Raw genomic sequence first — 20,020 nt, 5'->3', positions numbered from 1 at the left:
TCAAATGCAAACCCACACATGGCTTCATCCCCTGAATGTCCTCCATTGCTTATGTGTTTCCTTGCTCAAACCTTAAGTTTCTTTGGCTTAAGTCTGGATTTGAACAAACAGGCTCTCTTAGGAGGAAACCTCAAGATCAGAAGAGGTTGACTCTTACTCAGGCTCACTCCAATAGGGCTGGAGGAGCTGTTGGCTGCATGAACTTAGACTTCAACCTGAGGCGTATCACCAAGGGCCACAGTTCTTGCAGCCAGAGCTGCCCTCCGGGGAGCTCCCCTCCCCTCAGGGCCACCACAAACACGCTGGCCCTGCCCTCCTCCTGGGGCCCTTGGAGCCCCTTTCTGCAGAGGAAGGAGGACACGCCTTGCTGACAACAATTTTACAGAAAAAGGGTATTGAGAGCCTTCCACAGTTTCCCCAGATCTACCGCCTTCCTCCTGTACAGCCTCCACACGATGCATGGGCACTTACTGTGTCCTTCACAGGGAGGAAGAGCTGCCATTACCACAGGAAGTGATGAAGTGTGAGGGAGAACAAAACCAGTGTGTTTCCAGTGGAGTGGGACAAAAAGTCCTGGTATGGGCACTGTCTGAAAACAGAGCAAGACAATCCTGAAAAATAGCTGCAGGTCTAGAAAGAAGATAGAAGTGATTTCTATAGCATTAACTATAAAATATGAATGCATAAGTAAAATACATGAAAAAAATATATTTAGCTGTAGTTAAAAGTGAAACTTAATATCCTATGTTATTACATAGTACTCTCTTACCAAGCAAATTAATTTATAGGCAAAGAATCAGAGCTTAAAACTAAGAGTCTGTGTGTTTTTAAATAACCTAAGTAAAATGCATACTTACTTACCTTTTATTCTCCTGCTGTGTGTGCCCTGAGCTGGCCCAGGGAGTTCTATGAGGTAAGAAATTCCTGCTCAACAAAAGTTCCTTTTCTAAAAAAAGTGAACATAATGGAAACGGGGAACCACTTACCAGGCAGCTGAAAAAGGAGCTGACTGTGCAGAGAATTTCACACCTTATGGCTTTTGGTCAGTAAAGTACATAAACAAAATGTAATTTTCTATGCAATTACAGAGGGTCACACAAGAATATTATGCTTTAGAAACCCACTCAAAAGCACATATTGCTCATTAAGAGCCCAGTCCAGAAAATGGTTACTCACTTTAGTAAAGTTGCTCATAAGCATTTCTGGGAGCAGGGTCTAGGAGACATTTTCCTTTTTATGCTTTCTTAAACAGTTTATGTGATAGTAACAACAGGAAGATAAATTACTTTGAATGGTAGCAATTAGAGAAATAAGGCATGTGATAGATTTACCATGTGGAAAACATCTTCCACACATTTTCTTACAGTCATTAAACTTAGTTTTAATGACACAACACTGATTTCAGAAAGAAACAAGTTTATTTGATGAATATAAACAAGCTGATCAACACTAAATACTTCCCATACACATGATAACAATGTTATGAACTCTAAATACCTTGGTACTTTACACTTCTATTAGACATTAAATTACAATGACTGTCTAATACATGCCCACTGGTAATTTCTAGGAATTCCTTAGTTTCATATCAATGTCCTTAACCACATATCAATATCACAATCCAGAACATGCCACTCACTTGAAAAAAGTATTACAAGAAGCACTATCAAATGAGGATCTAACGTAAATAGGGAATACTGACCCATTGCTGCAGAACATCACATTCAAATATCACCCTACACACGCACAAAAAAAACAATGCAGATATAGATTGTGTCAACACATCTGAGGTCTTTTCATAAACACTGTTTAAAAAGTAAATTGAAACTCACTTTCAAATGAAAGTCAATGTGCAGGTACGTGCATACTGGATACACAAAATTCATTAAATACAAAATTCATACTGTACATTTAAATGAAAAAAAGAATGCGCAGTACAAGACTGATCTCACATTAAAATAATAATTATCTTAAATGTTAACCAAAAGTTGGCTTGCTTCTTTACACTTAGAGGGGGCAAAAAACTACCAAACATTGCTCAAATAAAATAATTTCCCAACATCACAGTGTTTATTGTAAACCCCGAGATCATATTTTAGTATATGAAAAGATTTTCTCCAAACATCATAATCACATGAAATTAAAAAAAAAAAAAAAAAAGAAAAGAAAAGAGAGAGAGAAGTAAAGAAAATAAAAGAAAGAAGCAACATTACACAGAGTTTTCCTCTTTAGGGGCTAAATTGTAGGCCCTGATAAAAGTTTAGATCAATACTCTTACCAACATGATTGGAGCAAAAATGCCCCTAAAATAATATCTGTGACAAAATTGGCACATACATATAAATATCTAACTATACAGCTTTGTATCTGTGACCCTATTTCCCCCTAGTTTATTTCCTACTTCAAGTATTCAGTTGCAGAGTTAAGGTTAAGACCTGATTGTAAGAGACACAGACGATTGTCCCCTACTGTGACAACAAATTTGTCACGAGAAAGTTTTGTTGTCTGAGTTTCCAAGTGCAACATTTGTCATATGTGCTAAATATACTCCCAAAAGCTTTGCTGTTTCAAAAACAAAGATCTAAAATGCCATTGATAGTTAAAGGACAAACTTTTTAAACATGAATGAAATTTGGATTATCTATGCTATACTAATTCTATACATTTTCTATCTATGGAAAACAGTAGCATCCAGCAGGACTCCTGCTCAAATAAATTGCTCTTTGATTGCACCAAGAATATGGTACAAATAAATAAAATATCATCTCTAGACAATCAATTTAAAGGGCTATATGTATGGCTCATGTAGGGTGTTTAGGGTTAATTGCACCACAGGTTCAAAAATATTTTTTCTAAATTCAGTGCAAGACTTTAGGAGTATCCATTTAGATTTTTCTTTCTTTTTTTTTTTTTTTTTACAGCAGCAAAGAAAAAAGTACTAAGGATTAAGGCCACCCATGCTTAAATTTATTGTTTGTCCTTTAAAAATGCAGATATTCTGTTCCTACTCCCATCAGCGTGGAAGCATTTCTTCCATGAACAAAAAGATGCCTCAATAAAACAACCAAGCATTTGCACATTTGCCAGACTGACCAAAAATGTTCATGGAGTCATAAGGATCCTCTCCTTGAGAAGTGGTAGAGATTTAACTAGCAGTTAATAATTTCTCATTGAATGTAATGACTTCATATTTTTCATTTTTTCGTTGCATGTGCTTTAGAATTATTATACTAGATATATTTTGTTGATGCAAACAGCCTCTAAGTGCTATTTGATCATTGTATTTTCTTCTGTAACATCTAAGAGTTATTGGGATCCATGTTGGAGTCTGTTTTTCAATACAGAAAATGATAACAAACAGTTCTTCATTTACAGGAGACCTAGTGCATATACTGTATTCACAGCAATCTTTATTTTTATTTTTATTTTTATTTTTATTTTTATTTTTATTTTTATTTTGAGTCCCAGCTTTTATTGTTGAAGATCTGTATGCATTTGGATGGTAAAAGGTTGATACATCCTTGTGTACATGTCCATACATACAAATACATATGTATTTATATATGTCTCAAGCTTTTATCATCCAGGAATAGATACATCTTGTTTATAATCATATATTTATGATCAAATTAGATGTCCTATGCATTGTCAGAGACACACACCATATTTTCATAAAGCTAATCTTTGCCATCAGTTATTAGTACCAAAAATTGATTTCATTTCCAACCTGGCCCAGAGCTTAATACCAGTTATACTATCAATGTGGGGTTTTTTTGAGGCTGTTGGTGGTTTTTGGTTTGGGTTTTATTTTTTGATTATAATTATTTTATCAGTAGATATAAGAAAACAGAGGAGGGTAAAGGCTTGGGTTTTATTTTTTGAAAAAGCCCACATCTAACTGGGGGTAAGATTAATGCCAACACCCTTATATAACATTTCACTAATACCTCTTTGATAATCTAGTGCAATAGAAGTTTTAGAATAGACTAGGTAAAATCAGCAAACGCAGATACCATACCTAAACGAATCTGAATTACTTATTAAAATCAATATCAATTTACCAATAATTAGTCAAATAACCTGTTTAACTGAACTTCATTAAACAATAATATTCTAAACAGAAGGTTTGTTTGTGAAAACAATAACTTGCAAGACCCATTAAAGATAGAAATAAAGCTCTTGTAATTTCTGCTTGAGTCTCCTTTGTTTTATTCCAAAGTATCTAATTTCCTAGTAGACTACAAGAAATAATGGAGAAGATGCCAATTAATGCATCATTTCATTAGATATCAACCTTAGCATTCATTTTCTGCATCTGTGATCTTCTCCAGGATATCATGGACATGTTTGGAGATCCAATGCAATAGATTATCATCGTTACATTCCAGTGATACGTTTTTTCTTCCTCTTTCACTAGTTCCTCTGACAACTGTAACAAGAGAACAAAATATTCTAGTTAATAAAATGTTTCAAGCATATGCAACATCTTAGTTCTCATCTAATCAAGCTTCTCATAGACATCAGCGGATATATTGCTTTTCTAGGGACTAAGGATTAGGCAAGGATTTAAATTCAATTTGAGCCCATTTGATATGCTTAAAGGGTGGCAATTAGTTTTACAGATGATTTGTGTCACAAGATTTCCCCTAAATGGGAAAGATTTTAAATTCCAAAGATGTTAAATTGTGTTGTGTTTGTGATTTTGCAAATGGGGAGTTTTCTGTTCTCTACAGGCACAGTAGCTTTGACTTGGAAATGCTATTAAAAATAAATAATGTTGTCTGTGTGGACATTGTCCTTTTATTTCCGCTCTGTTCCATGGCAGGTGGAATGTGCAGTGCCCCAGTGACTCTCCAAAAATGGAGGTACTGAAAGCAACATTTCATTGTTGTATTTTAAGTATTTTAAACTAAAGTCCACTTTAATTTTCAAGACAATGGAGGAAGGTTTTATGGATACAAGTACCTCAGATTTATAAAAATTGAAATATTCCACAGTGAGCATTTCAGCCCTGCAGTCACTTGTGAGTGGTGGTTGTTTTCCATGGCTTGGCTGGTACTTCTGAAATCTAGGGGACTGCTAAAGGTAACTGGTGTAAGCCTGAGTCAGTCAGTGGAAAGTGTCTTCCTGCTGTCCATGGGCTTTGGAAGAGGCTCTGTCTGATTGCAAGTGACTTCAGCATGAGGCCTGAATGATTTGTATTGTTCCAATAGTTCTGTTGCAAACAGACGGCACAGTACTCTTGAACAGAGTGCAGTGAATTAGTCTTATTCATGGTATCTGTATATCAGATGAGTGGGAGGAATGAAATGATTCCTTTGCAGGGAAGTTGTTCATTTATCTACTTACTTTGTTCCCGGAGAAGTGAAAATGCGTTATGTATGGGATCCTTCATTACTGAGCTTGCATTTATTTAACTGGAGAGGAGAATTTTTACATTTTTGCATACAGCTGAAAAAATGTTGTGTACAACTATTTGACTAAAATGCCTCTTTAAATTCTAGAAGCTAACATCAGAGTAATTATGCAATGAGTAAAGTGCAATACTTTGCGTAGAACACAAACTTGCAAATGATTTTAAATCCCTATTTTCAAGTTCATGTCTGTGTGGTAACTACATATAATGGTTTATATAATACAAACTTAGATGAATAATTTTACTTCTCCAATGGGAGGTTGGTACAATTTTTCTGGTTAAAACATTTCGGGACTAATCCAAAGCCCACTGAAATGTGGAAAGGTTCCCATTGATTTTAACAGGCTTTGGATTTGGCCCTTGAATGAAGGAAAAATGACTTCTGCAGAGCTGGAAAGCCAGGGAGTTCCTAAAGTAGATCATGTTACTAGTTCTGGCACATAAAATTTTTGCAAACTTTTTATGAAAACGGTAAGTCAGAGCATGCGTTACGTTTCGTGAACTGTGCATAGCTCCCATTCTTTTGTGTGCTGAGTATTTCCTGATCATCATTCAAAGAGATATATACGCATAGGAAGCACCCATATAAATTAACGAGGAGAGTACATTCCAGAAACCTTAGCACAAAAATGTCTATATTTTTTAACAGGTTCACTAAAATATGATCACAGCAAATCTTCAATATACTTGATATTTTACAAGCTGAAGTTCCTTTGCAATTAACACTCATTTATGCACTCAAAAAGAAGAACTCAGAATAAAGAGTCCAATCTGAGCAGCAGCAGCCAATCACAAAACACAACCTCTCTTCAGCTTGCTCCCCAGATTTTCATTGAGGTTTTAGTACAGAATGAAACTCCCAAATAAACCCCACCCATTCATCAGGAAACCATACACGTATTGGGACTGTAACAAAAACTGGCTCACCACAGGTAGGAAATGCAAAGTATTTCTCAAGTAAGTCAAATAAATATACAAAAGGATATTGCTGTCAAATACCAACTGAGGTTGAGTAAATTAAATTTATGTTTGTTTCTTCAATGCTGTACTTGGTATAGGTCACAACCTCTGAGACAGAAATAAAAGTTGGTAACGTATATTGGGCCTGAGATTTAGCAGTGCTGCAACCGAAATTAATGTCTTGAGTTCGGCACCTCTGACGGTCCATTAGATACCAGTCAACAAAAATATCAGAAGGATGTGAAGATATAAAAGTGTAGTAGCCCACAAATATTTGTTCGGGTTGTTTTTCCTTTGGATAAAGACACCTGCCAGATTACTACTTTTTACTTCCAATCCTTTCCTCTCAGCATTGATTTGCAGGAATGAGCTGGGAGAGGGTGGGTAAACACAAAGGGGTTAAAGGGGAAACTGTTTAATAACAGTAGTAAAATGCAGGCTATTTTTGACATCTGGGTTAATGTCCATTATGCTCCATATGCTTTCCAAATGTTTGCAACAAGCACCCAGATACAAAAACAGATACCCATTCACATAGGCTTAAATTGCCCTCTCCTAACCTGTTACACATGGTACCTACATAAAAGGCCAACGACTGATATGGTAATTAGCGAGTCAGAAAGAGAGGGAATGGCCAGTTTATTGTAGGGAACTGGTATCTGACCAAATGTTAGTAGAGAAGGATATCATTAATGGAATCCTGTTAGGGCTATTTCTGCTCCTTAAGCTATAACAAGACATGCACTATAATGTGACATCTTTTAAAAAACTGTCAGGATTAATTCCTCAGTTTCCTTCTCTGCACTAATTCATCATTACTGCCATCAGACTACTAACAAATGATGTGAAATAATTTCATTTTCTAGAAACAAGTAACTAGAATAAAAAATAGTAATGCACAAACAAGGCTATAACACAGTTTTTCTTGAGTGACCTCCTGGAACTCAGCTGTGCCTCTTGCAACAACAAGATCTAAATGACATTAATTAAAAAAGAAAAAATAAATGACATTAATTAAAAAGAAAAAAAATGAAAAAAAATGCATTCTCAATTTTTAGTTTTGCTCATCCAAACCCATGAAAAGAATGACATGATTAACTAAGACAAAGCCCTGGCACAGCACTATGCTGAATTCTGACCCTGCCACTAGGTTTTTTTGTGAGTAAGGGAAAAGCCACATCATTTTTCTGTGCTTAACTTGCTCTTCACTATAGCAGGGATAACATCAGGGTCCTCTCAGGAATTTGCAAGGCTTAATGTTTGTAATGTGCCTTAACAGTCTTGGATGAGTGCTAAGTATTATTATTTTTCAGTTCCTGCATTTGATTAAATCTGAAATAACATAGTAAAAATTAAATTAATATATTAAGTTACAAGTAAAAAGCAAGCATGTGGTTTGTTCAGCTACTTGTAACACTTTTAATAGGAACACATATTGCAGACTAGGTGATTCCCAAGGTATGTAATGACATGTACCATGTGGGCATAACTTAACAACTGCAGAATCCCCCCAGATGTTTGATTCAGCCAAAAAATCTGCTCATGGCTTCTGTGTGAGCCCAGAGCTTGGACCAGTGGGAGCACTGCAGGCTGCTTTTCCCCTGCCTCTGAAGTACAGTTGCAAATGTGATCACGGTCCAGGTATTTGCCACTCAGCACAAGAAGCAATATTGGGTAGCACAGATCTGCTGGAGTGCTCTCCCCTGTTACACTTCCCTTAACATAAGATACGACAACGGCATATGAATTTCTCTGTCCCAACAAAAAATACACATTTTGCTACTTCCACCTGGCCCAATTCTTGTGGAAAGAACAAAAAACAACCTCTCACTTTCTAATGAATACAGTATCCTGCTAAAGTCTGTCACATCAATGTGAAAATCTTCAGCAGGGAAGGCCAACGAGAGAAATAATTGACATAAAGTTGTATCCAACCTGCATGGAAAACTTTCAATGCAAAGATGCCAAAGACACCTAAGACACTTGTTGAGCTGAGTGAAAAGGTAAAATCTAGTTTAAATTTATAGCATTCCTTCAGTGTCCCTCTAGGAGTTTGGCTTTTTGCCAGTGTTCCTTGTTAAAAATTTGTTAAACGTGTTTGGCATTAATGCAAACACAAAGTGCTCATTTGTTACAAATTCTATTGGAATGCATTCATTTAAGGCAATGAAGTAGTTACCAGAAAAGAAAAAATGTTCATTAAGTACATTTTAAAAATACAATGATGTATGCGGTGCATAACTATGGCGCCCCAGTGGCTATATAAATATCTGACAGAATAACCACAAGTTGTGTTTGGTTTGAAATTGGAATCTTTTAAACATAACCAATAGAACAAAACCTGGTTTTGTTTGTTGTCAAAACTGATGTTAGTCTTTCTTGTTTAGAACTAGTTAAAATAACCAAAGTTTTGGCATACACTTTCTTACATCTCAAATCAATAAAGCACACAGGTTAAAGTAATGCTAAAGAAAGTTTCCTGATTCAATTGGTAAGTGCAGCACTGCACATTATCTGGAGAACACTGAACACAGAAAGTAAACACCCTGCTTGGAGGAGAACAAATTTTAGTCATTCTTAAAAACTCCACTTGAGGAAATGTTACCTGGGAGATCTGCAGCTGTCTGGCACCAATCAGTTATACCTGGGCAAAAGGTGTTCTGCACTGCTCCAAACCAATGGGGCACATCACACAATAAACAGCTCAAATCTAGTTTATAAAACCCTAAAAAAAAAGCCTATCTTCTGTAGTAATATGAAAAATCTCCGATTATAATCATTCTTGATTCTGAATAAGCAATCCAGAGGAGTATTTTTTAGAGGCTCGAAAATATCATTTGAGTTAAATTGTAAAAGTAGAACCATTTCTCATCTTACTTTGTCAGTGATTTATAGTTACTTATAATAAAGCTTAAAAATGGTAAATATGAGAATAAAATATATTTAATAATAATAAAAAAATCCAGAAACTGTGTGACTTAATTAAATATCGAAAGGGTCACAAGAAACATTAGTATAAAAAGTTATTTATAAAGACAAAAAGAACTTCATTCCAATTCTGGCTAAGAAATTATTTATCCCATTTGTTGCTATTTATGTTTTAAATTCATTATACAGTAAACTTCAGAAGGATATGCAGCTGGTGGTAGAATCACTGTATGAATGTGATGAACTTTCCATATTGCTGTAATGCCAGAACTGTTAATCTGAGTTAGGGATAAAAGCAGATACCATTGGGATGAATAAAATCAAATGGATCCAAGTCCTCTAGAGAGTGATTGTCCTTGAAAACTATGGTACATTTACATAATAAAATTAGATTAAGTTTGTGAACCTTAAGACTATTTGGATGAGGATGCTATCTCTACTGGGAGTGTTTGTAAATCAAAATTAGACAAGTGGAAAATGAATTGAAAGAGAATTTTTTTTTTTAAATAATAAGCTTTTCCTTTTCATACAACACATCTAGTCCAAATCACAGCTTTTCAGAAATATGAAAAAACTTAGCACATATTCTTCAATCTGCCACTTTCACACAGAATTTAAAAAAAGGATAATGTGAAATGTGAAGGATGGCATCATCCCAGTACTCTTTGATGGTCTGAGCTGGAGTGTATTGAAGATGATGGAAAAATTTCTGTCGACTCCAGTGGACCCAAGAGCCACTCTCAGAGGCAGCAGTGTAGGGCATGGAGCTCTTTGTTAGGACATTTATGACTTCCTTAAGATGCAGCACGTGAAACCATTAAGACTTTTTTCCTTTAATTTAAGTCAAACAGAAGTGACAAATAAAGAAGAGTTCTTGGGCAAAGCAGTTCAAACAACAAGAGCTCCCAATGTGATCCTAAAAACTGTCAATAGCAGAGATTACTTAATGAAATTTGAAGGAGCCTTTTTCATCCTTGCTGATGTGGAATGCCATTTATTCTCATGCTAGGGACTAATTAGGGGCCTTTTTTGAAGATCAAGGTTTTGCGATCTCTGCTTCTTAATAACATGGTTTGCCTGTCTGCCACCTGGGACAAGGCAAGGCACTCTCTCTAACTCCTGAACAGCAGGCACTGCCTTAGGCCATTGCAAGTGCAGGCAGGAAACTGATCCTGTGCTTTCAGTCATTTAACCCGTTCACTGCCAGCCCTACACAAGCTCACTCGAAGTCCAGAATAGGCAGTGACCAATCCCGTGGGAAAGCATGAGCTTAATATAATCAAAGACTCATGCAGCTGGAACTCTGATATTAACAGCAGAATTAATCTATCAGTACAGTGATAAAGATAGCATCAGAAATCATCCTTTACTGATAGACTGGATTGAATGCATGTGCTAGCACTTGCTGCAAATCCACATACCACTTGCTGTGCTTCAGGCAGAGAGACAGTTCATGTTTCTGGTGGCTGGGAAAAGAAGTGGTTAAATAAAAGCTGTGTCAAGCCCCCAATCTAATAAGTCATCTTATTAGGAAGTTGTGATGCCCTGTTTGCCCTAGCCTGTGGCTTGTCTGCTCCACTGAAAGGTCTCCTGCTGGGACCTTTGTGGCATTATATGAGGCAGAGAAGGCTGCTGCAATATATGAGCCTTGGTTTTGAGCAGCCAAAACAGCAGGAGAACTAAGCTGCAAAGAATTAAACATGTAACAAGTTTGTAAAAGCACAGACAGTGATTGAGGTTGGCCCTTTTGCTGTTGACACATTCTGGCCCCTGTAGGTTGTGGTCACTAAGCCCATTAGATTTGCAGTGTGGCAACATCTAGTTCAACAAGTTCAATGTGTTCCTGTTTTATTTCTAAATACTGGACGCAAGCTGGCAGTGATAGGAGAGTGGAATATGGCACCAGAAATATGTCATAAACACAGTCGTCATTGTCAGAGATGTAAAATTACTTTTCAAACTATTTTTGGCAGATGAAGGTTGGGTGTATTTTTACATTTTGTTAACTGAAATTTAATTGCAGATTGCTGCATGTTTTGTTTAATATGAAAAAAAAAAAGAGGAAATCTTGAGATGCCATTTTCTCTTAAAAGAGGAAATTTTCACCAGATAGATAAATCTCTGTTGCTAGAAATTCATTGCAAAATGAAAACAACAACAAAAATGAACCCACAAAATATTCAACTGGGATAAGTTTCACTTATGAGCAACCACTTAATTAAACTATCGTTTCCCAATTCTGATTATTTTTCCTTTCTTTAAGATAAAATATATATTTAAATCAGAGTTTAAAAAAACAACAACAAAAAAATCAGACTGTGAAATGAACACTAGAGATGAACGAACTTAATGAACAGGGATACAATGGATTCAACAAGGGTAGATTTAAGACACAAAACCTACTATGAGTTACAAATAAGAAGAATGCCCCTTTCTGTCTCTTTAAGGACTACATGCTTTTAGGGACTGGTGTAAGTTTGCATTACACTTTGATTAGGATGCTCATGATCCCCAAGACCTGCAGGTTCTGCTTGCCTTTCAAAACTGCATTGCAGCCCCACGTTTAGTAAATTCCCACAGATTCATTACTTCCCAGAATTACCAGTCTGTAGATACGGAGCAACAGATCAGTTAGTTGAACATTTGTGCGTCTGAAAGATGTCTCTGCCCTCATTCCCAAACCAGCTAAAGCTTTGGTGCATGTAACAGGTTAAACATGCAGCAAATGACAAAGAGAGGTCATGAGGCTGAAGGAGAAAAGGGTTTGGCTACTTCTTTCCATTCAGATACATTTCCCTGGGGAGGGCTCCCCTGTCTCTTCCTAGGTGAGGCAAGAGGATTCCTGCTCAGTTGTGGTCAGCCCTGCAGGGTGCCCAGCTCACTGCTGCTGGCAGTGCAGCCAAGGGCTCAGTAAGTTCAGACTTGCTGATTCATAGAAATAACTGGCCACTTCTTTTGGAGGGACAAAAGTGATGTTAAAGGCAAAGCACATTCTTTTTTTGACCACCAGGGATGAAGGAATGTTCCTTTTCTGTTCTCTGAAGTTTTTGCCCGAGCCAAGCAAGGTCATAGCTGTGGCTTTTCTCTGGATGAGGGGAATTTCTAGAATTTGTAGGACTTAATTTCTTAAAAGACTGTCATCTTTTTCGATTTGCTGATAGTTTGGGACTAGAAGGACATTCTTAAAATCTCACACATATTTGCCTGGTGGTAGTGAGCATGACTTGGTTTTCACCTCATGCATCCTACAGGAGTCAGTCAATATTTAATAGTTAAAACTGGCTGACTGTTGCTCTCGAATAACCCTAGTTACTGTGGCTGTCACCATGCTCTGTTATTAGAAGCATATTGGTTACAAGATGTTGTTGTACCAGAGTAAACAGTAATAAATTTGGTGGTTGTGGTGAGGAAGTTTAATCCAAAAACATTCCAGCCAACAAGCAGGAGTACAAGGGCTGTACTCCTCTCCTAGAGTACCCAAGGGCTGGACAGAGTCGGGAGGAAGAGAGGTGGTAAAGGCTGAGTGCAGGTCTGAGGTACTTCGTGTGTGGGCTTTTTTCTTCCCTTAGGAAAAGACTGGATTCTTGGCTAGAAAGGACAAGTCTTGTTGGAAGCACTGGGCATAGCATGATGTCCTCAGGGCAAATGACTCCAGAAAATTGGCAGAAGTTTGCTTGGGATTATCTTTCTCTTAAGCAAATAATAATAAGAAAATTAATAAAGATGAATCTAATGGTTTGCATCTGCTTTTCCAATCACATTAGATTGCTTATCTTCTAAAGCTGAGAATAAACTGATGAGTTTCAGAGTATTGCTATGTGGATTGGAATATTTGTACCAACAGTTTTATGTCCCTATCCGTACTTCATAATTTAGGTAAACCATGAACATGCTGTTTCGTTACTTTGCTCTGCTAGTTAACAGCTCTGTCCTCTTTAAAGTTATCCTATCAGTACAGTTAAATACCAATTTCTCTGTGGAGCACATTGTGAGGTATACCTGTTGTTTTACTAATAAAAATAGAGAAATCAATATGCCAAAGGATAGCTCTGGCTATTGTTAAATATCAAAAACCTGCTTTGCAGTTAATGAGATATACTTTCATCTTCTCCAAAGAATCCTATTTTGTATTTTATATGGTTCATGATAGTAACCTACTTATAAAATGGAAGTGTGATATTTACAGTTGCATCTTTTAATGTCAAGAAGAAAGAGATCCAGCCAAGGAGTGCATTGGTTGGTTTGGTCTATTTGAAGTGAGACCAATGCTGGATCCACTTAAAACTCCTAGAACTGCTAGAGCATTACAATGACTGTGTGTGGCAGTGTGAACATGACCATACATGCTCGACAACTACTTATTTTTTAAATACCCATCCAGACAACATGCAGCATTTTGAAATCTAGCTTGTGTGGTCTAATTATGCAATAATTTTTATACTTTAGGCCCCAATATTATGAGCTTCTCCACAGTTATGGGTCTGCCCACGCATTTCTCAGTGCATGATAAGGCAGACTTAGGGACCAGTTCTGGTAAGTATATAAACATACAATTCAATAGTTACTTAAGTGAGACTTAAGCGTGCACATAACACTAAGACCATGCTTAAGTGTCTGTCTTGAATAGGACCTTTCAGGGTATTCTTTTACTAAGGGCATGCATACAATATGCCATTCAGATTGAAGACCCACAGTCATCTGCATACCAATAATAAACACTATTGTATAAAGGGAAATTATAAAATAGCAATAAGGAAAATCTTGCTCCCCCAAATCTCTGAACACCATCTTTTTAACCATTTATGAACTTAACAGCAATCATGTAAAAGTTAGCAAGATCAGAGGCTTAGTCTGCAAGATTTCCAAAGGAGATAATCATGCAAGTGTCAAATGACAGGTAAACATATACAAACAAAAATATGAACTTCATTACAAAATCATATAAAATGACAAGAACAATAATTCCTACCTGATGCATTTTTTTTGTAAATTTGATGTATTGTAGTTAAACTAACAACCAACTAACAACACTACTTTAGCAATACAAGACCACTAAATTTATGAGCACAAATAATCTATCATTAATCACAATTTACACCAATTCATGCTTTTTTTCTAGAGAACATTTTCTCCATGCCCATTTTTTCCCCTTCTCAATCCCTCCTTCCAACTGTGCATAGACCTTCTCTATTTATTTATTTATTTTGCTATCTCCATTTCTGTGTTTGCTTAAGCTTTATGTCTCTGTTGCCAATCTGACCAACTCATGCTGAGTGGTGGTATTAGATCATAGCTAGTAATTGTGTGTTATCATCACCATCTATTTTACCTGCATATTGCAGTTCTGCCAGTTGGAACAAGATAAAACATAAGAAGAGTAATTCACAAAAGCATTTTTGAGGTCAAAAATTTGCTAATTAGAAACAGCAAAACAAAACCAGCAGATACTCTTGTGCATGCACAAATGTGTGAAACCCACTGAGAAAAAAGTAAAGACTAGAATGGAACTTAGCCCATAAAAATGGCTTGGAAAAAAAAGAATACTACTGGCAGTCCAAACTTTGTTCACTACTCCATTAATTTTGAGGTAGCAGCAACAGAACTAGTACTTTAGAACAATTTTTTTCATTGAAACAAATATATTACAAAAAAGACAAGGTAGTTTCAGGACTAGTTTCAAGAAAGTTTGTTCCTACTGGACCCTTCAATTCAAGAAAGAAAAACCAAATTTAAGAACACATCCTAATTTCTCATTAAGTATTCTAAATAAAAATAAAACTATACAGCCTATCTCATTCTAATCTGGATTTTTTTTTTTCACACTTGCGTGTCTTTCCTCATTTTCTACTTGAATTTAAGGACATAACACAGATCACCATTACTACGGCCACTGGTACAGGCCATCACCTCCACATTCATACTTATACACTTTGGATAAGAGGCACAGTGGCCTGTATAAAGAACATTAGAGCTGGACATAAAGATGTCAGAAAACCTGCTAAAAGCATAACTAGGCTATGATTTGTTTCATACTTCAATTTAGCTTAGTGTATTGTGAGGGATAGAACAAAAAATGTGAGGATTAGGTCAAAGAAAGGTAGTTTTTTTTTTTGTTTGTTTTTTTTTTTGTCAAAGCTACTTGGGCTTTCGAACAAGCCACTTCTTGTAATATATACCTTAACTGTAGTTTATCAATTGCTTTATTGACAAAAACAATTGATTGAACCAAGAACAGCTTCTGTAGCAGAACTCAACAATTAAAAGTCATGTGAAAACAAAACAACGCAAAAAAAATCAGTAATTTTCTCATGCCACTGAATCACAGACATGGGATATAAAAAGGAAAGGGGGCGAAAGGGGGGAGGGGATCACCAATGCCCCTTGCAGGAGTTTTTTCCAACAATATTTTGGGGTTTTTACTTCCACTTAATTAAATGAAATTTTATTTTTAATTCCCCAAGTAACGTATCTTCCAACACTAGTTACTGACATGATAATGAGCACAAATTGCTTTGCAGGCTTACAGAAAATGCAGCTTGTTCCAACAGTATTTTCTAATTCATCTTTCTTCAAAAGTTCAAAGTGTGGATTGGGAGCAGCTCACACCTGCCCTGTCCATACACAGAAGGAGAAATGGCCTTTCCTCCCCCTCCAGGGAGAACCTCCTGAAGGCTCCTGCAATGCATGGGTCCCTGGGAGCTCAGGGCTCCCCACTAAATCTGGAACACTGCATGTAACAGCCATCAATAGACCAACGTCATCCACAAACTAGTTAGCACTCTTCTAATTTCATTTATACTTGTAGTCTCTGCAATTGGCATGGGAAGCCTGGGCAACAGTTACATGGTATTGGAGTAAGTATTGCCAGCTCATTTCAGTAAGTGCCCGTATTGTAAGAAAATTTACCAATCATTTCATATTCACAACTTCCAGGCTATTCAAGATTTTAGAGACCTCTCATATTTTGTCTTTTCCCAGCTGAAGAATTATATTGTAACAGTCTCTCTTCATAGAATGGCTTGGGTTGGAAGGGACCTCAAAGATATCTAGATCCAACCCCCCTCTTTCATGTAGAAATAATTTTACATCTATCATTCTCATCATTCTTTTTTCTACCCTTTTCCTTTCTACCTTTTCCTTTGTATTCTTTATGACTGGCTTACCATAACACATAGAATTAAAAAGATGTGGGCAAACCTTGAACTGGTACAGGGGTTAAAAATGGCTTTGTGTTTAGATAACTATTTCTTTTCTATATATTTATAATATTGTTTGCCATTTTGACTACTGCTGCAAATAAAGCAAAGTTTTGGAGAGCTATGTACAACAATTCCAGCATCTCCTTCCTGAACAGTAATGGCTAATTTACATCCTGACATTAGGTATGTAGTGTTACAATTGCTTTTTTCCCCCTATGCTTCATTTTACATTTATCTAAAGGAAATTTCATCTGCTGTTTTACTGCCTAGTCCTTCAATACTGTCACTAAGTCATCACAACCTATATTTTGATTTTTCAGAATTCCTTCAATCCTGCAGAGGGACAAAAAAAGATTTCAAAACCATTTTGTGGGAAATTCCCATGAAATATATCTTGTTTCTTAAAAGAATGAGCTGAAACCTGCAGGGCATCTGGGGTTGAGGGAAGGCAACTGACATATTTCTATTCTGTGCATAATTCAACAGAGTGCTAATTCACGCTTGTGGAACCCTTTTTTTCTGCTGTTATTGTTACCTGACAAAATGTCAGCATTTTTCAGTATTAAGCCATTATCAACCTGTACTGGGATCCTGTAAAACGGCTGAAATAAAAAAGGTCTCTTTTTGCATATTTATGCCATCCTGCTCAGAGCACTTCCATTGGCCCCAGTAAATCTCTGCCAAATTTCAATTGACTCTCACGGTGTTCCAGCTGTTAGATAAACTTCCAAGGATATTTTTGTGACAGGTACAAACCTAGACAGGAAATCTCAAGAAGAAATCCTAAATTAATTATATGTCAACATTCAAGCCACAAGAAGGAGCAATTGTCATAAATTTTTGAAAGTTAGAATCCAATTTTAGTTGTAAGTGCAATAAAGTTCACTGACTCAGTTGTGAATCAATGCCAATAAAATAATATGTCACATTCTTTAACAGTTCACTTTGGTTAAACATAGAAGGGAAGAAGCTAAGATTAGTAAACTGTATATTTAAATCACGTAAAAAGACTACAGACACAAACCAATACCACGCCATGGATTTACAAATTACAATTCAGTGTTGCCTAATCTTATCTCACTTTTTTTGAAAACATATACAAACTATAAAGTAAATTTGTACTAAATGAAAACATCTCCACGACCTGAAAATTTGACCGTGTTGCCAACAAAATTTTTCTGCAGCACCACACACCACGTATCTCAGCTGTCTTTCTCTATATACACACACACCGGGCACAGTGCATTTGGTTTGCTTTATGAATGCTATTAATGTCAAGTAAGCAAGGGGTTAGAGGGCAAAGAGAGGGAGAGAGTGTTGAAACAGTTCTGGCCACAGAAGACTGCCCACGTTTCTCTGGTTTTAGCATTGCTGCAGATTTCTTGACAGCTTTTCTGGTCCTCTCTGTGACATGTCCTTGCAGAAACTCAGCACGGCAGCCTGAACAGAGAGGTAGATCTGAGTGCTCTGTGGTGGCCACAGGCTGTGCAAGTAGCACAGCCCCCCTGCCCCCCCCCCCCCCCCCCCCAAGTTTGCCAAATGTATTTCTGAGGCAGTGCTGAGCGTGATCAGGCTGGCCGTGCTCCTGATTGTCCTGCCAGGCCCTTCAGCTGTGCTCAGCTGGGAGCAGGGCTCTGATCCACTCCTGGCTGAGCACAGCTGAAAAAGCGAAACCGTGCGCGTCATGTCAGGTACCCTGCAGCAACCCCATGCTCTGGCCTGGTAGGGGGCCCTTTCCAAACCTGCCTGCCTAAATACAAAAGGGAGAGTGTTGAGATACCTGTTGTCTCAGCACAGAGGGTAATGTGTCATGGGGTTAGGGAAGAGAGGAGGGGGAGGACATACATTAAGCTCTGCGAGCTGCATTTCTCAACACAGCTTTGCAGCACACGCGGGAGATATTTGTGGTCCTCACTCCAGCACCAGGTCTGTGACAAGCCCTGCCAGACAGCAGAGCAGCTCAGCACCGCTCCAAATCCTACAGTGTGGACAGAGACCTTGGGATGTTGCCCGCCAGGTAGGGTGCCAGGGTGAGGAACTGACCGCTGACCACAGCTCACTCCTGCACTTGGCAGAGCTCTGCACCATCAGCCAGAGACTACATAGCCCAGCCACCATTTCTCATGAAAGAAAAGCCCAGGAAGGAGATGCAGTCACTTTGCCCCTGCAGAGGTCATGTGCAGGGGAGCAGGCTAGCAAACCTGCGTCACGGCAGGAAGAGGCACAGTTCGAGAGGGAGGGAAACGTAGCTCAGACTATTGACAGGAGAGGCTAGAAAACAGTCATCTTGCACAATGGGCATGAGTCCACAGGGGAATATTCCATTTATAAACAATATCCTTTTATAAAATGCAGGTAATATTCCCCTTCCTTTACTGAGTGCTTTTTCCTCACAGATGAAAGACATTAAAAGGAGCCATCCAAAGCCCACAGAAGACAGAGTCTTTCACATTACTTAGTGGAGCTATGTCAAAATAGTCCCAGGAAGCGAACACTCAGAGACCCATCTGCAGGCAAAACCTGGCCCTCAGCAAAAGTATGAATATGCCAGAAATCCTGCCAGGCACCAGCAAGGAACATGCTGCACTTAGCTGATCACCTTGGTTCTATGTCTCTGAAATAGCATGGATAAATAACTATTTATGTCACCCTGGGAGAACAGGAATGTATGATATGGCTATGTAACCACCTGGACTTTTACACATAAAAAGTGTTTTCACTACTTACGAAAAGCCAGACATGTAAATTACACTACCTTTAGCAGGAAAAAATACGTGCCAAAGACCATGCCTAGGAGCAGAACTCAGGAAGAATGGGGGTATGGTCATGCCCGTTTTGCAGTGTTTTCTTTTACAAGCCTGTTTTACTGCTGAGGTGGTGGAGACTAGTGTTATTGCTTCCTCAGAAAGCCAGTCTCACTGATTTGACTATTGGTCACGAAAAACTTACAAGGTCAGACAATCCTGCAATATTTTAACAAATTCAGGGTTTAAATGTGTTCCCAAGATTTTGGTTATGTCACTTTCAAAGACAGGAAATAATCCCCTTTACAAATGTGTATCGTCTGGGAAACCAGAATGATACAGAAGCAAATCTGGAGATCTGAATTTGATTCCCTTGAAAGTTTACACAAACTGGTTCTCAAAGGATTTATCTACTTTTAGCATTTCCACGTGGACAGATAAAGCTGGCATTAACAGCAAAACTACATCTGTGTATTTAGTATGGAAAAAAAAAGGAAAAGAAAAAGAAAAAAAGGCTTAGCTTGTTTTCTTGGTGCTGAAGACTTTTCATTTTGCAAGAACAAGGAGACACACAGCCACAGCATCCTTCACCATTAGAGGTCCCCTTGAGGCTGATTGTTAGCATTAGAACATTAGCAATCTGTGTATTTATCAAAATGTGGACACTAGAGTGGCTTGAAGTAGTTTCACTTCCTCTTAAATGATAATAAATTGGCAGCGTGAGTGTTGACTGCCTGAAATGCAACTTCATTACTTCAGAGGTTAATGGAGCA

The 20,020-nt window shown here is 37.6% G+C and overlaps 1 protein-coding gene across 23 annotated transcripts in view; it reads right to left on the bottom strand.

Annotated features, from left to right (window-relative positions):
* Positions 1-1,399: 1,399 nt before the first annotated feature.
* The window catches only part of ERC2 (ELKS/RAB6-interacting/CAST family member 2), a 525,223-nt gene continuing 506,602 nt past the window's right edge, over positions 1,400-20,020 (bottom strand). For 22 of the 23 annotated variants that reach the window (XR_014571289.1, XR_014571290.1, XR_014571293.1 and 19 more), the window contains one exon: positions 1,400-4,429. Coding sequence is in view for 17 of the 23 variants with exons in the window: in XM_083795056.1 (XP_083651182.1) it covers positions 4,283-4,429 (147 nt within the window). In the remaining 6 variants the exon portion in view is untranslated. The remainder of the gene's footprint in view (positions 4,430-20,020) is intronic. The other variant, XM_083795049.1, reaches the window with a different exon arrangement.

This window comes from Anser anser (assembly GCF_964211835.1).
Source record: "Anser anser genome assembly, chromosome: 12".
Taxonomy (NCBI): domain Eukaryota; kingdom Metazoa; phylum Chordata; class Aves; order Anseriformes; family Anatidae; genus Anser; species Anser anser.
This window is presented reverse-complemented; position numbering and strand designations above follow the sequence as displayed.